The following is a 16,342-nucleotide window of genomic DNA, read 5'->3' on the forward strand; positions in this document are numbered from 1 at the left end:
GGGGGGGGTGAGAAAGTAGAAGAGAGATGGAGATTTGACGCTGGAGAACAACTAAACTTATTGGCCTATGCCATACACGGCTTAGCGTGGTGCGAGAGGGGCTGTCTGGTTGGCTGAACGGCTGACCGCCTGCGTTACCTGCAGTGAAGGACTTGGCCTGAAGCCAGTCAGTTACCGGGGGGAAGTGATAGGAATATAATTACAAGAGAAAGACTGCATATCCCAAGGCTCGCAATGAGTAGCGAGCTGCCTTGCGTTGAGCTCAAGGTGGACGTGAGCAAGCTGAACACTCTATACTGAGACACGCCACAGTGGGCGTACGTACGCAATGTGCAAGGTGCATCGCTGCATCCTCCCATCTCGCATCCCGGACTGCTCCATACAGGCAGTCAGCGCATCATACTGATATTCCTATTCAGAACAGCGGCAGTGAACAGGTTTGTATAGATTGAATAAGGCTGGCCCATTTTTTGTTTACTGGCAGTCGCGCAACTGAACCAGCATCAGAGATTACCTAGGCAGACTCTTTTGATGCACGCGTCAAGCTCAACGCTAAAGGATAGCCCTATCTTAAAAGTAAAAAAAGCCAAACAAATAAACAACTCGACCAGGCCTCGCATTAGTTCCGTTTCGTAATCAAAGCCTGGATAAACTAAGTTACTGCAGGTGTGGTTACCTAGACAGTTCGTCGAGCACAGCCTCAGGCCGAGGCGTGGATATGGCGCAAGCTAAAAGAGCTTGATCGATATCAGCTAGCCTTAGATTCCATATTTCTGGTGAATTCCACAACCAAAACTGCCTGGTTATGTCAATTGGTTAGACTGTCAGACTTTTAAGTCAACAATTGAAATCTGAAAGTTGCGAGTTGTAAGTACGAGTCGCGTCCTTGGAAATTTGGATAATTTCTAACGAAGATAATAGCGAGTCTCGCATCGGGCGTTTGTTTTTTTTCCTTTTTTGTTTTTTTGGGGAGTTTTATTTTTTTCCCCCTTCTTCTTTTCTTTGCCTGTAGACGTGGAGTTGAAGAATTAAAAGAAAAGGTCGGAGCGCTCCAACCCGACCACCTAACACGCTATCTTTCCACGAGCTACCTACCTACCCTCGAAGGCGAACCCAGTAGAAGTCAGCCTGTAATTGTCTGGTCACGGACGGAGGTTCATTCGGTATATTGGCCGGTGCGATACGTACAGTTGGCCCATCTTCTAATCTGATGCACATGGAAGGGATCTTCTCGAGCGAGGCTCCTATCCCTCTCTACTTTTCGGTGACTTTATCTATAGCAGAGACATGGCTCCTCTTCAATGATATTGCCGTGGCATGTCTATAATTCAGGATAGAGTCTCTTTTTCTTCAGCAGTTTCCAAACTTGACCAGGCTAGACATTTGGTAAGAGCACAGCCTCAGCCGAGGCGTCGAAAGTCGAAATGGCGCTAAACCGCAAGCGGAATGAGCGGACAGGGCAGTTACGGCGGAGGTTCCGTGACGATAACAACAATAGTTGTTAGAGCAGCAGCCACGTCCACGAGATTGCAAGCCAGCAAGACGCTGTATACTAATTACGAGCTGCATCACCAACGTATCACTGCAACTACCAGAGCTTGACACTGGAGGATGGTAACGCCGCAACAAGCACCCACAGAAAGCTAGATCTGCCACGATGTGGCGTGATCGGACGAATCTGTACGGAATCCCTTTGCCCTTTGGATTACAGTGGACTGATGATTACTCTTTATATAGCTACGTCTCTTACCGCCAGTCGTTCGCGCATCATCCCACCAAAAAGCCGCGCTATTTCGGTCCTTCCCAGGGCTTCAGCGACTCTCCATCCTTATCCGAAGAGAGAAGAGGCCTGATTGCCGGTGCCGATGGATTGGAGGACGATGGCGATGCTATCATCGAGATGGACCTATTGCCCCCCCGATGGGTGGATGTGCAGGACGAGGTCAACGAAACCCTCACCGATATCGCGCAGAAAGCCGCACGACTAGATAAGCTGCACCAGAAACACATCCTCCCCAGTTTTGGGGACGAGGCTGCACGAAAGGGAGACGAAGCACTGATTGAACAGTATACCCAAGAGATTACGAGGAGTTTTCACAGTTGCCAGACTGCGATCAAGCGGATTGAAGGCATGGTGCGCGAGCAGAAGCAGCTCGGAAGCGTGACACAGGGAGATGAGACCATGGCCAGGAATATTCAAATTTCACTTGCTTCGAGAGTGCAGGAGTCGAGCGCGCGATTTAGGAAGAAGCAAAGCACGTATTTGAGAAGTACGCGGACAACTCCTGTCTGTTATACATAAGGCTAATTTGTTCCTCTCTAGAACTGCGTGAACTCGAAGGCATGGCACTACCGTTCGAGCGAGCAGCCACGCCTATACAAAATCCATACTCCGATCCATCGCTTATGGAATCAGACGCGGACAAATCCTTCTCGCAAACAACACTCCAACAAACGTCGCAGAAACAACTTGTAGGTGGCGCCAACGAGGCAGTCATCGCGCAACGCGAGCGGGAAATCAACGATATCGCAAAGGGCATTATCGAATTATCCGATATATTCCGCGAACTACAAACCATGATTATAGACCAGGGCACAATGCTCGATCGAATAGACTATAATGTGGAACGGATGACCACAGACGTCAAACAAGCCGATACAGAACTCAAGGTGGTACGTTGAACTCTCCCCTTTCCTCTTCCCTTATACTTGGATCGATATGGAGCATCATCTAATTCAAACTAGGCTAGCAACTACCAACGCAAAACAACAAAACGCAAAATCATCCTCCTACTCATCCTCCTCATGATCGGGATGATTATCCTCGTCGCACTCAAACCCAAACGTCGCGGTCACGATAACAAAAATAATGCTACCGAAACAATTCCCCAATTAATCCGCAGGACAACTATCCCATCTATTGATATAGCTGAATATATCGATGATTACATCATCATTGAGCACATATCGGCGAATACGAAAGATGTCCATCATCATAATTCCTTTTCACGCCCTCCTGATGATTATGGGTATGATTATTCATCGTTATGGGTTGGTGGTCTCTTGAATGGATAGGATAATGCAACATCTTTTCTTCAGTTTTCGTTCTCTCTCTCTCTTACTATTTTTTTTTTTTTGACTTGTCATCTAGCAGCATCATCATCGTCGAATTATCAAAGATCACGGCCTTTCCCTCCCTTGTTCATTTGCAGCGTTTTGTTTTGTTTCATTTCTTTTTTATCCCCGTATATTTCTTTTTATTGTACATTATTCTATCTTTAGAGGAAGAGGGACTCGAATATTGGTCAATTCGCTTTTTGTTTATTGATGAACTGTTGACTACTAGTCATAACTTGTCGGGGCGAGATATTTATGACCATACATATGCACATTCAAAGGCACTTTGTTTTTAGTCGAATTGTGCATTCATTAATCTATCTGTCTGTCATTTGCATCGATTCCAAACCAATTCACTCCAATTCAATTCGAAGTTTCACACCACTTTCCTTCTATTCCTGCTTGTCCTATTTTTTAATGGAACTAACCTTAGTTATATCAATTCCCGGGCACGCTACCATCAGCAGCCCTGTCATACATATCCGGGCTCAAGTCCATGCTATGGTCGGACATTGTGAAAGGATGAGGGTGTGGCGGTTGCGTATTGTTTGTTTCTGATTGCTGCTGCTGCAGCACGGGCGAACCAGTAGGGGTAAGTGACTCTACAGGAGGTGGCGTCAGAGCCTCGACGTTGGGACGAGCCGCTTCATCATCTACTCGGACACCGCCATTGTTATCCGCTGATGAATCCTCTGCAGAAAGACCGCGCATAATTGCGTCTTCAACGTCGCGCTTTCTCGTCTCGATTTCTGACTTCTTTTCGCCCATCTGAGTCAAGAGAGTGGTATCCCTAGCGAGTGCGGTACGGTTGCTTTCGAGCATCTTTTCAAGACCTTCCATAAGCGCCTGGCGGGATTTGATAATCTCGGCTACAGAGCTTTCGGCATTCGCTAATGACTTGAGAAGCTGACTGAGACGCGCTGCGTGTACAGGTGCTGACGGCGTTGGCGTGGCGGGGTCATTCATTTTGTCAAACTCTGCATTGGCTGTATTGACCGCAGCGCCGGATGTCACTGCGCCTTTGGAGACGCTGACTTGTAGCGGAATAAGCGGCTGTAGCTCAGGTGGTACAGAGCCCGAGCTGAAAAGAGATCCGCCCAACAAAGGCTTCTTACCAGACGAACGGTTTTTGTCCAGTTCTATAGGTCCAATTAGCCTTATGTAGTTCGGTACGAAGCAGAGAAAGATAGACTTACCATCAACACGAGCTTCCACAGCTTCCTGAATTGGCAACTCAAATACGCCACGCTGTCTCCAAACCTCGACCACTCGCCGCAGCTTCTGCTGTATATCATTTGATGATCCTTTATAAGCGACTGCCGTGGCTTCTGCAATGACCTGTTATCTTGTCAGTCTCATCTGATATTTTCATGTGCGCCGGTGTGTTCACATACTGGAGAGAATGCGATTAGGAAATCGTCTTTACGTCTCGCCTTGGACTGCTGCGCGACCTCTGTGCGTTTGTTAGTTAGTAGTCTTTCAAAACCCATGTGATAGACGGGAGTACCGTTGGCAAGATAGATCAAATTGAGTCTTTTGTTTGCGGGAGAATCTCGGAGCTTCTGTAACCAAAGCTGCACAGTTCGGTCCGCATGACGTCTGTATTTGGGCGGCCACAGATATTAGCTATGGTCATCGTCGGGTAATGAGAAACGTTGGATCGAAGACTTGCCTGTGGAACATAACCCATTGCGCGACTGTCACAATACCCTCTTGCGTTTCATTGAGTGCAGAGAGTTTTGCACGCACAGAGTCATCGTTGTAGGCCATGGTGTGTGGCTAGACCTGCAAGTCTGCAGTCTAAAATTCGACGAACAAAACAGACAAGGCTTCTGAGGCGAGTTACTGCAAGATCGCAGGCCCTTGATTGGTGCAAGGTGAGGAGATCAACAAAGAATAACTCAAAGAAAGCTTCGAGGCACGGTTCTTGGTTCAGTTGGTAAGATCAATCCCAGATGACACGTCTCAAGGCCACCAGCACTTTCAAGAGGTGCAGTCTTGTGCTCTGGTCAAACAAACAGTTGAAGCTAATCACAACCGATAAGACGTAGCTCCGCAAAGGCGGTGGCAGAATCCAGCGGCTCGGGAGGCAGGCGTAAATAAGGGAAGTTGCCAACATAAAGGCACAGCAGCAACGCCAGCTTCAATCGTCATTTGCATATGAGCCCAAGCTCATTTCTACGTCGAATTTCTCCATCTTTACATCACTACATTCTCCGCATTTGAGTACTTGGGAATAAACTCGCTCAGAGCTTACTACAATGGCCGATCGTTTCCCCTCTTTGGAAGACTTCAATGAAGGTGCGATTCCCTCCGCCTCCGCATCCGTGATCCAAAACAGACCGGCTAACAGGCTCTCTCCAGGTCAAACCGAGGTCGTCGAAACTGGAGCCGCCGATGCCGATGATTTTCTAGCTCGTGAACGTGCTGCGCTAGGCGATGACGCCGATCAATTCGCAACTCCCAACGACCAGGCCGCAACTGCAGACGATAATGATCTACTGGGAGGTGACGATATCGTCGCACAGCAACCTGCTTCGGAAGAGATCTCTGGATTTGAATCCTCGTTCCCAGCAATTGACACACAGAATGAAGTAGGAGTCGTCACTTCCCTTGTAATTTCAAGAATCAATGATCTCTAATTGCGTGCTTTGTGTTTGTGTGTGATTATAGGCTGTTGCGCCTGGCGGTACCATCACTGGCACTGGTTCTCCTTTCCCCTCAACAGGCTATTCTAGCTATAAACAACCAGAAGAAGAAGAAGCAGAAGCCGTGAAGTCAGCTTATACCCGTTCATCCCTCCCACCTCTTTAGCATGTGCTAATGCATCCTACCCATCTCTAGAGAATGGCGAGCGCGCAGAGATGCCGATCTGTCCCGCCGAGCCGAATCCGCCGCCGAAAAGAAAGCGGCCACGATCAAGAAGGCCCAAGAAGATATTGATGACTTTTATGTCTCGTATGGCAACCGTTCCGACAAGGCCCGCGCCCAAACTCGCTCCGAAGCAGAGCAGTTCCTCGCCAACAGAGAGGATACTTCAGCCGGTGGTACCAGCTGGGAACGAATCGCCAAATTGGTTGATGTGTCCGGCAAGGGCGCCAAAGGTGGTGCTAGCGGTTCCGGAAAGGAGCGTTTCCGTGAGATTCTGCTTGATTTGCGAAAGGATGCCAATGCCCCTGGTGCATCTGGAGTCTAGAGAGATGGAGAGACAGAGAGCAGAAACAAAGAGCTGTTGCAGTTCAATTGGTTAATGTGATGTTGATAAGACACAGCCATTCGGAAAATAGTGGCTAGCCTTCTGGCTAGTTATGCACCTACTATCTCCAAACATACTCAGCATGGATTGGGCATTGATGGCTATCTCTTGCTGGAATTTCCAGTCCCTTCCCCTCTTTTCCCCCGTATCTTACATGTATTCCATCATTGGCCTGGTCTCATGATCACAAGATTTGTTTTTAACTTTACATATGTTTCTTCTTTTCCCCCTTCTTGTTCATGGATTAATAGGTAATGCAATGGAGTTATGTTTTTCCCTTTTTGAATTTAAGCAAACAATATCTCTATGCCCATGCTCGAGGTCGGCAGCTGTCGAGCCATCATGCAGAATAAATAACTTTTTGGAACCATTTCGTGGCAAGCATTACTAATTACATACAACTGTGGAAAGACATGTATGATTCAGGATAGAGTTGACATATGAAGATGCCTCATGAGTTATAGCTACCGTATCAATCCAACTGATCCTCGACCGGCTGGCCAATCTCTTCTGTTTCTTCTTCCACCCTCTGCATCTTTCCTTCAGCCTCAATCTCCTCGAGCTTCTTCCTGCCTTCTTCGGTCGTGGCGTCAACAATACCTTCTTCAAGACTGAGCATACCCCCCTGTCCGAGTTTCTCCACAATTTCTTCTGCTTCCTCAACGCTCATTTTGCCGAGGACTTTGTTCACTTCATCTAGAGATTCGGACTTCAGAGCTCGTTGGAGGCCTGGAGGGAACGAGTCAAAGATTTTGCGTGCTTCGATTTCTTCGGGAACAGTACTGTCAGCTGGGGGTATGGAGATATTAATTTTAGTGTTTGGATCAACGGCATGCAATTGGATTTGTTCAACGCCGGCCGGGTCATTTTCTGGACTGCTGTTCTTGGCTAGCTCTGCTGCACGTGTCTTGATCTTGTTGTATGTCTCATTCACGTCGTTCCTGAATAATGTACCGGCTTGGTGGTCCTTTGTAGTGATTCTATGGATCGAGAATAAGCGAAACCGTGTCATTTATTAACATTAAATAATCGTGATCAGACTTACCTCTTGAAGAAGAGCGAAATGCCATCTCGTCCCAGAGAGCGGCAATACTGCAATAATAGACCATGGTGGACACACTGACGAGCATAGTCTGCCTTGCCATTCATCTGACTATTAAACGCTTCAATCAACAGTCCATCCGTCTCCCGTTCCGCAACAATTTCAGGGTTTGCGGAAATAAATTGCAGACTCGCTTTGTAATCCGACATGGGTATGGTAGCGAACTTTTTGGCCAGTGCGCTGACCTGAACATCAGCCTCGTCATCATCGTCCTCCACATCAGCCTCTGCTCCTGATGATTGTGCGCCGTATCCATCTTTGCTGGCAACAGATGACGGGTTGAGAAGCTCGACTTTCTCTTCAGAAGCCTTTGCCTTATCAACAGGGCTCGACTTGGCAACATATGAGCTATCAAACCCTGTATGGATGCTGTCGCTAGTGATTTTGCTTGCTTCCTCTTGTTCCAGCTCAGCTAGTTTCTTCAGTAACTCTTGCTGAAGCCCTAAAACCTTGTCCTTGTGGCCCTGAACACCCGTAATGTACGCCGAAAATGTGGTACCCTTATTGGAATCCGTGAGCTCCTTTTTCACCTGGTCAACGAGCGAGCTCATCATTTGCGAGTATTTGGGCTGCTCTTTCACGTTCGCATGGACACCGGCTGGCGGTGCTGGAGGCTGGTCTTTGGCAGGGTCCCCCGCTGACTCGATAAGAGACTGGAAAACAAGCTCTTCTGGGTTGCGAGTTGAGTCCTCATGCTGACGGAGCGCACCAAGCAGCTTATCAATGCGTTCAAGGAGGCCGTCATTGATTATGCGTTCATATTTCAGAGTTTCGATTTCATGGCGGCGTTCAAGTCGCTGCTGGTGGATTTGGTTTTGCTTTGCTCGAATAAACGACCGTTTATCCACGTTGGGATGCACCTCAATGTCCGAATCGTCTGACAGCTCTAGGGCGTCCCATTTGCTGTAGTCGAGCACCATGGTGGTTTGTTTAGTATCAGTTTGGCAGCTCGAGGGGTTGGCTTTAGACGCGGGGTACTAATGAGTATAGAATGGGTGTTATAGCAAGGTCGGTTGGGAGGACTGGATCATATAATTGAAAGATAAGGACATGCAGTAAATACTTTGATATATTTCCTAGCTTTAGCACCGCCCGTCGAATTCTGCTCAGACTCAAAAGGAAAAACAAAACATGTCCATCTGTTTCCATGAGCTTCATCCCAGAGGCAGGGGCGACCAAGGCGGTGGCAGAATTGCTGGCCCGTCTTTTTACCGCATTACATAAGATACATGGTGCCACGCAGTAAAGCACTTATGTGCACGGCGAGACACCACAGCAAGCCACCACTGTTGTCGTACACTCAGTATTCCTCTGCGTGGCCGTAAGGATTACGTGCCAAGTTACACCACATTCGGAGATTCCGGTGTTGATGTCGGCCCCGGGTTTTGACGAAAATCCACCCCGAGCTCGAGGACCTAATAGCCATTAGTTGCTCAGTCTCATTGCACGTTGGCATCTTTGTTTGTTCCATCGTGGGTGCAATCGGCGAACAACTCTGTGACTGTCGGCTCAGCGGTCATGGACGCATCGGGACACTGACTACTCTTGTTACGTGTTATGGAAATCTAATTAATTCATCCGAAATCGGTCGGTATTGCGAGTGAAACCCATCCGCCTGAAGCCATGCGCAGTTCAAAGCTGCTGGCTGCGTTCAGCTCTCGCGCTGAAATCAGGCCCGTTCGTTCAGTCGCTGCTGGGTCATACTGCGCAGTTAATCCAACAAGTCGCGCTCTCTCCGATATCCGAAATGCGCAGCAATTAAGATTCTTTACGTTCAAACCAGCTCCAGGCGCATCGCCTCTACGGTCTGCCTCTACAGTTCATATAACGCCAACGTGCCGGCAACATACAGGCCCTACGGTCATATCGCAGATACGTTGCTTGTCCGTTTCACAAAGAGGAAATAACGCACAGCCGCCGACCACACAACCTGAAAAGCAAGAAATCCGTAACGTCAGCAGCCAGATAAACGGTGCAGGAGATGAGGTACAAGGCTTCCAGCTTTCCGAGAGGGCTGCCCAAGCCGCGAAAATTGATTTGACTGCAAAGCTGGGGCGTGAGGCAAAAGAACAAGGGAAGAAGCCCGGCTTCAACGAGATATGGCGGCTCCTCAAAATCGCCCGTCCTGAAGCAAAATCTCTTGGGTTTGCCTTTTTCTTTCTTCTAATATCTTCTGGTATTACCATGTCAATTCCATTCTCCATCGGAAAGTTGATGGACTTGGCGACGAAAGGAGAAAATGCCGAAGGGCTTTTTGGAATGAGCACGACCATGTTCTACGGTGCACTTGCTGGGATACTGTGTATTGGAGCTGCTGCCAATTATGGCAGAATTATCATTCTCCGCATTGTCGGCGAGCGCGTTGTGGCGAGACAGCGTTCAAAGCTGTTCCGACGGACTTTTGTGCAAGATGCCGAGTTTTTCGATGCTAACCGCGTTGGAGATCTGATCTCCAGACTGAGCTCCGATACTCTCATCGTCGGTAAATCCATTACACAAAACCTTTCGGATGGTCTCAGGGCTGTGGTGAGCTGCGCTGCCGGGTTTAGTGCCATGGCCTATGTCAGTCTGAAGCTATCAAGCGTCTTGGCTATTCTTCTTCCTCCTATCGGTATTGGAGCTTTCTTCTACGGCCGTGCAATTCGTAACCTAAGTCGTACAATCCAGAAAAACTTGGGTACCCTCACCAAAATTGCGGAGGAGCGTCTCGGAAATGTGAAAACGAGCCAGGCTTTTGCTGCTGAGGTATCGGAAGTCAGTAGATACAACAATCAGGTCAAAAATATATTCGAACTAGGCAAGAAAGAATCACTCATCTCTGCTACATTCTTTAGCACGGTAAGCTACTCTATCAGATGCTGATGATCTGCGTATCGTGCTAATTTTGTGACAGACTGGTCTCATGGGTAACATGACTATCCTTGTACTCTTATATGTCGGTGGCGGTTTAGTTTCATCTGGCGGGATAACTCTTGGAGAGCTTACTTCTTTTCTCATGTACACAGCCTTCGCAGGATCAAGTCTTTTTGGACTTTCTAACTTCTACTCCGAGATCATGAAGGGCGTGGGTGCCGCTAGCAGATTATTTGAGCTCCAAGACCGAGAACCTAAGATCTCACCTACACACGGTGAAAGAGTCGAAACTGCTCGAGGACCAATTCGCTTTGAGAACGTTACCTTCAGCTATCCGACCAGACCAGCGCTGAAAATCTTCAAAGATCTTGATTTTGAAATTCCGCAGGGTACTAACGTGGCAATTGTTGGTCCTTCTGGTGGAGGTAAATCCACAATTGCATCGCTTTTACTCCGCTTCTACAATCCCGTTGAAGGTCGCATCCTTATCAACGGCAAGGACATCACCAAAATGAATGCCAAATCTCTCCGTCGAAAGATTGGATTGGTGTCTCAAGAGCCTGTTCTCTTTTCAGGTACTATAGCAGAGAATATCGCATACGGCGTACCGGGAGCTACAAAAGCCGAGATAGTAGCTGCTGCAAGACAGGCGAACTGCCAATTCATCAGTGACTTCCCGGCAGGCCTTGACACCAATGTTGGACCGCGCGGCGCGCAACTATCCGGTGGGCAAAAGCAGCGAATCGCCATTGCCAGAGCCCTCATCAAAAACCCTGATATACTTATTCTTGACGAAGCAACATCGGCTCTTGATGCCGAGTCCGAGACTCTAGTCAACAGCGCTCTTGCTTCGCTTCTGCGGGGAAATAACACAACTATCAGTATTGCCCACCGACTCTCGACTATCAAGCGCTCGGACACGATAATTGTACTGGGTAATGATGGCAGGGTGGCTGAAATCGGTTCTTACCAGGAGCTCAGCTCTCGGCCAGACGGAGCTTTCACTAAGCTTATGGAATGGCAGATGACTGGCGGAGACGTTGCGCCTCCACCAAATAATCCCAAGAACCTTTCTTTTGAAGAGCAGTTGCAGGAACTCGAACGTGAGCAGCGCGAAGATGAAAGTGAGGTCGAAGGTGAAGTTGATGGAAAGCCTTCAGAGCAAGGAGTTGGCCGCGGAGTTTGATTTCGTATCTGTTAGGAAAGATTTCTTGTCACCGATACTTTTGACAACTTCCGCGCTGTCTCATATGTCGTTATCCCTTCTCTCCAAAATACCCCTTCTCTCAGGGAGCTTACTCCCTGCCTTTCATTCTATGTTTCATGTTTCTGTAACGGTAGAACGCCCTCACCTTGACATATCGCTCGATATGTCACATATATGCTAGAGCTTTGATGTTAATATACCTAGAATAATAGTCTTCTCTCCTATGTACAGATTTCTCAGTGAATGTTGAATCTTTCATTTTTTTGGCAGGCTGGCAGAATAGTAAATGATAAGGAGGGCGGTGTAAGATATGTAACGCATGACCCTTAGTAATGCACCTCATCTGATTGAATCACAGCTCCATGCTTTTCGATAACAATACAGTGAATGTCGAGTTGACTTTATATATTCGAAATTCACCATAGGAAGGCGACCATGAGCAGGAGTCTCTTATCGAGGGTATTCCCCTCGAGTACCTCTGCTGACAGCAGTGCTTCGGAGTATGTACCTGTCGAGAACGACGGGTTATTGGCAAACACGGATGAGGCAGATACGCAGCGACAAAATCGGTTTGAGGAGGAGGAAGACGAGGAAGATGATACTACGCTAAAGAAGCCTTTTTCATGGCACGATTATACAGTTTTTTTGCTTCTAGGGGTCGCGATGTTATGGGCGTGGTATGTTTTGATCGGCTCAGAGGCTCAGTTTCCAGTGTCCTGCTGTTCCATAATATCTTGAAGGCCAAAAAAAAAAAAAAGATCTGAACTAATTAAGCAATATACTTACAGGAACATGTTCCTCGCGGCAGCACCTTATTTCCATCGTCGATTCCAAGAAAGTCAATGGGCCGTAGAACATTATGAGTCGTCCATATTATCAGTCTCGACCATAACGAATTTACTATGTGTTCTTGTTCTTGCGAAACTACAACAAAACGCCTCTTATCCTCTACGAATCGCCGCATCACTAGTTATTTTGACGGTTGTTTTCACCTTCCTAGCCATGTCCACCGTCCTTTTCAGCGCCCTGCCCGTTGGCATTCATTTTGTTTTCATTATGACAATGGTCCTTGGAGCAAGTTTTGCAACAGGCATGAATCAGAATGGTGTCTTTGCATTTGTTTCTGGTTTTGGGCGTCCTGAATATACTCAGGCTATTATGGCTGGGCAAGGAATCGCTGGCGTTCTTCCCTGCATTGTCCAGATTATGACCAACTTATCCGTTTCGCGGAAAGACGAAGGCCACGATGACAATCATCACGGTAGTGGTGATAGCGATGGATACTATAGATCTGCCCTTGCATATTTCTCAGTTGCCGTTCTGATCACTATCATTGCGTTACTGGCTTTTATATGGCTCATGAACCGCACCGCCGGATCGCGCTGGTTCATGAGAGAGATACGAGTTTTCCGGCGGGTCACTAGTAATACTGCACCAACAGCAGCTACTACCACTGATACTGATTCTCCATCAGTCCTTGACAAGAGCGTCGGGCTTTGGAAGCTCTTCCTCAGACTGAAATGGCTTGCTCTTGCAGTCTACACCTGTTTCGCTGTGACCATGGTATACCCCGTGTTCACATCCAAAATCACCTCTGTTCACTATCAAGATTCCATAACAACTGCTACAACTGCTACGACTCGGTCTCGCGTTTTCGAACCCGAGGTGTTCATTCCTCTCGCCTTCTTATTCTGGAATCTGGGTGACTTGGTTGGACGCCTGTCACCCATTGTACCATCCCTAGCTCGCTCAGCCAGCTATCCGCGCGCGATCTTTGCATTATCTCTCGGCCGGATACTCTTCATCCCACTTTATATGGCCTGCAATATTCACGGTGGTGGTGGCGAGCCTGCTATAAATAGTGACTTTTTCTACCTGTTCATTATCCAACTGGGCTTCGGCTTGACGAATGGCTTCCTAGGCAGTGTTTGTATGATGGGTGCGGGCCAATACGTTACGGCCGACGAGCGTGAGGTTGCAGGTGGGTTTATGAGTATGATGCTGGTTGCTGGGTTGGCGACTGGTAGTTTGTTGAGTTTCTTCTTTAGTGGGATGTAACATACGCTTTCCGGTGTTTTTTTCCTTTTTCTGTCTTGTATTGAATGCATATTCATGGAGTCTCAAGGATGAGGTTTATATACATAGGTTCTCATGCATCTATCATTCCAGCCTATAGATACATACAGTCAGTGCTATTTTAGATAAGGATATGTATTGATTGAGTTGAGTCTGGAAAACCGCGTAAACTGTCCAGCCACCTAAACACCTGGGCATCTTATGCAACTCATCCCCAAACGCCGAGCTTGGAACCAAAAATACAGATTAAGACACCAATGCCAGTGAGCTAGCATCATAGATCATATCCATAGATCATATACATATACATATACATATATGTATTCGTAAAAGAACGTATTAATTGATCAACTTCATTGCCAAGTCAAGCAAGAAAAAAATCCCTCTCGTCCAACCACCGCTGATCAATCGCATACGCCACCAAGTCCGCGGCGCAACACATATCATCTCTCCCATGCTCTAAGTCGAGAATCGCAAGGATTTGATTCAACCTGTCACTAAGTTTGGCTTGGAGCATCATGAGCGTCACGTCCATACAAATATTGTTCTTCTTCTTTTGGTGTTTCAAAGGAGAAGATTCGGCAGTCAGACTAGGGCTAACAAGTTTATTTGTCTTTTCAGGACGTGGTTGGAGCGGCCGTCTAGATTCCTTTTGTGATGTGTTGTTGCTGGGGTCGAGACTGTAGTCCTTGTGCTTCATGTGTTTCATTAGGTTTTTGAGGATGAATAGAAGCCATATCAAATTCGTCCGTGGGGCGTATTCTGCCCATATACCTGCTATATTCGGTTCTTTGTCTTCGGTAAGTGGGTTTCCTGTATATAGTTGTCCTCGCATACTATGTCAAATTCATTAGCTTTGGTTTAAAGAAGAGAGGTGCTTTATGTGGCATACTATCTATACGTATTTCGCAGGAGGATCTCGTCCTCGTCGCGTCCAACGGCATCAAAGAGTTGTTTGCTGTCCAGATCCGAAGAAGCAATGCCAACTGTCTCCTCCGGATCATCTGTTAATTGCAGTTCAGCGCGTGACAGCGAGTAGTCGATGATTGTGGTCTCCAATGAGCTAATCCCAAAGCCACTGGAGTTGTCTAGTTGCTGCGTGTCAAGGGTAGCCAGAGCTTGCATATCGCCGTCAGCCCTCGTAGACCGAAGACAGATATTGCCCAAATGAAGATCTCGGTGTTCAAACAACGCAAATTCTTCTGCCCTAGCCAACCCCATTGCTACCCCCCAGAAAATATCGTATACTTGGAAAACCGAAGACCAAGAGAACTTCTCCAACTCGACACCGGCATCGTCCATCTCCAATATAGCCCATAGTTGGTTGTCGCTGTACGCCCTTTTATTTGCCGGGTTTGGATTCATACAATCATCTTTTGTGGCCTTGTAGATATCCCACGCATTTTGAAACGAAGGCGGGAACCGGCCTTGAACCACATGCACTTCTCTGAACCGAGCAAACCCAGGTATTGGATCGAGCAGCTTGAGCAATTGAACCTCAGCCGCAATCTCATCGATAGTCGTGAATTTCTTTGATCCCGGTCCTTTATGTGCGCGCAGTGGCACAACTTTAAAAACGCCTTCGCCATATGCGCGCAGTTTTGCTAGTCTTGATTTCGACATGTTTCGCTTGCATATATCTTCCCTCAAGAGGAGTTTGTATACTTCTCCATAAGAGCCCTCCGCGATCTTCACTGGATTAAATGCGCTTTCGGACCGACATGCCCATGAACTGAATTTCTGTACTCCCCGCGCAGCTAGTTGGGATGAAGCTTCGTCTAGGAGTTGGCGAACGTATGCGTTGACTTTTTCGTCTTCCACACAGCCCGAGGAAAGCCTGGTTGTTAGTCGTTCCGATCGTGTAGGTTTGGCTCGTGGTTGTCGTGGGGTGAAAGAAAGTCTCCTTTGGGGCTTTTGACTCGAAGAGGTTATGCTCGGGCTCGCTGACGGCTGCACAGATTGGTCACGTATTAATGGTGTAGATATCAGTGGCGTCTTTCTCAAGCTTGTTGGTGTTCTGATAGATGTCCGGCATTGCCACTTTCTCTGAGCGGGAGATTTCCCCGGCAACGGTGTATCGTCCTTGGGCTTCTGTTCGGTCGTTGAAGTCACATCTTCAATTGTAATATTTGCAACCTGAATATCAATATCTCTCATAACATCTTCCGGAATGGTCTGTTTTGTGGGTTGGAGGTCAAGGGGTAAGTCTGCTGAGGATTTAACCGGGCTTCCGTTTTCAAGCACTGCTCTGGGGGCGTTTATTCTGCGCTTGCCGTAGACTTTTCTTTGCTGCACCGTTCGCATGTTGCAGTGTCTGATTTTCTAGTGATTTTCGAGTGTATTTTTCTAAATTGTCGCTGGGCGATATTGTTATATACTTGACAGAGGACAATGGATGGTTAAAGTGAAGTAAGTCGCTGGGTCGAGCTGTTATTGACATATTTCCCTCTTGGGCCTAGCGTATTGTTACCGCGGCTGCGCCTGGGCTATTCCACATCGGGATAGCTCTGTCATTCCGTTCCGGTCTTGATACTTATACTTATATAAGCACACACTAACCCGTAACTGACTAGCGCACTAATTGTACATAGTTTACTGTTCAAACTTCACTGTGGATTCTGTTATTGTTAATAATAATGCTCTGTGACCTATCAAATAATAACCAGTAAAAGTAGATGCATGTCAGTCAGCTCATAATGCATACAGCCAATGAAGCGCAGCCTGAGGCGAA

At 47.4% G+C, this 16,342-nt stretch overlaps 7 protein-coding genes across 7 annotated transcripts; 4 read left to right on the top strand and 3 right to left on the bottom strand.

Moving 5' to 3' along the window:
• Positions 1 to 1,657: 1,657 nt before the first annotated feature.
• On the top strand, positions 1,658 to 3,075 carry UA08_05923 (hypothetical protein; the record flags this gene model as incomplete). The annotated part of the gene is made up of 4 exons (XM_020268246.1): positions 1,658 to 1,680; positions 1,738 to 2,270; positions 2,324 to 2,673; positions 2,746 to 3,075. The coding sequence occupies 4 exons, from the start codon at positions 1,658 to 1,660 to the stop codon at positions 3,073 to 3,075; spliced, it is 1,236 nt and encodes a 411-aa protein (XP_020119330.1).
• A 480-nt stretch (positions 3,076 to 3,555) lies between these two features.
• UA08_05924 (hypothetical protein) lies at positions 3,556 to 4,887 on the bottom strand (the record flags this gene model as incomplete). Its single annotated transcript, XM_020268247.1, has 4 exons — positions 3,556 to 4,256; positions 4,314 to 4,455; positions 4,512 to 4,570; positions 4,827 to 4,887. The coding sequence occupies 4 exons, from the start codon at positions 4,885 to 4,887 to the stop codon at positions 3,556 to 3,558; spliced, it is 963 nt and encodes a 320-aa protein (XP_020119075.1).
• A 491-nt stretch (positions 4,888 to 5,378) lies between these two features.
• Positions 5,379 to 6,313, top strand: UA08_05925 (hypothetical protein; the record flags this gene model as incomplete). The annotated part of the gene is made up of 3 exons (XM_020268248.1): positions 5,379 to 5,732; positions 5,791 to 5,894; positions 5,962 to 6,313. 3 exons carry the CDS (start codon positions 5,379 to 5,381, stop codon positions 6,311 to 6,313), a joined length of 810 nt encoding a protein of 269 aa, XP_020119324.1.
• A 532-nt stretch (positions 6,314 to 6,845) lies between these two features.
• UA08_05926 (hypothetical protein) lies at positions 6,846 to 8,395 on the bottom strand (the record flags this gene model as incomplete). Its single annotated transcript, XM_020268249.1, has 2 exons — positions 6,846 to 7,353; positions 7,419 to 8,395. 2 exons carry the CDS (start codon positions 8,393 to 8,395, stop codon positions 6,846 to 6,848), a joined length of 1,485 nt encoding a protein of 494 aa, XP_020119325.1.
• Positions 8,396 to 9,098: 703 nt separating this feature from the next.
• On the top strand, positions 9,099 to 11,514 carry UA08_05927 (ATP-dependent permease MDL1, mitochondrial; the record flags this gene model as incomplete). The annotated part of the gene is made up of 2 exons (XM_020268251.1): positions 9,099 to 10,313; positions 10,369 to 11,514. The coding sequence occupies 2 exons, from the start codon at positions 9,099 to 9,101 to the stop codon at positions 11,512 to 11,514; spliced, it is 2,361 nt and encodes a 786-aa protein (XP_020119149.1).
• A 456-nt stretch (positions 11,515 to 11,970) lies between these two features.
• Positions 11,971 to 13,593, top strand: UA08_05928 (hypothetical protein; the record flags this gene model as incomplete). The annotated part of the gene is made up of 2 exons (XM_020268252.1): positions 11,971 to 12,212; positions 12,324 to 13,593. 2 exons carry the CDS (start codon positions 11,971 to 11,973, stop codon positions 13,591 to 13,593), a joined length of 1,512 nt encoding a protein of 503 aa, XP_020119148.1.
• A 909-nt stretch (positions 13,594 to 14,502) lies between these two features.
• Positions 14,503 to 15,915, bottom strand: UA08_05929 (hypothetical protein; the record flags this gene model as incomplete). The annotated part of the gene is made up of 1 exon (XM_020268253.1): positions 14,503 to 15,915. One exon carries the CDS (start codon positions 15,913 to 15,915, stop codon positions 14,503 to 14,505), a length of 1,413 nt encoding a protein of 470 aa, XP_020119151.1.
• Between the last annotated feature and the right edge of the window lie 427 nt (positions 15,916 to 16,342).

The sequence above is a fragment of the Talaromyces atroroseus genome (genome assembly GCF_001907595.1).
Source record: "Talaromyces atroroseus strain IBT 11181 chromosome Unknown scaffold_7, whole genome shotgun sequence".
Lineage (NCBI taxonomy): Eukaryota > Fungi > Ascomycota > Eurotiomycetes > Eurotiales > Trichocomaceae > Talaromyces > Talaromyces atroroseus.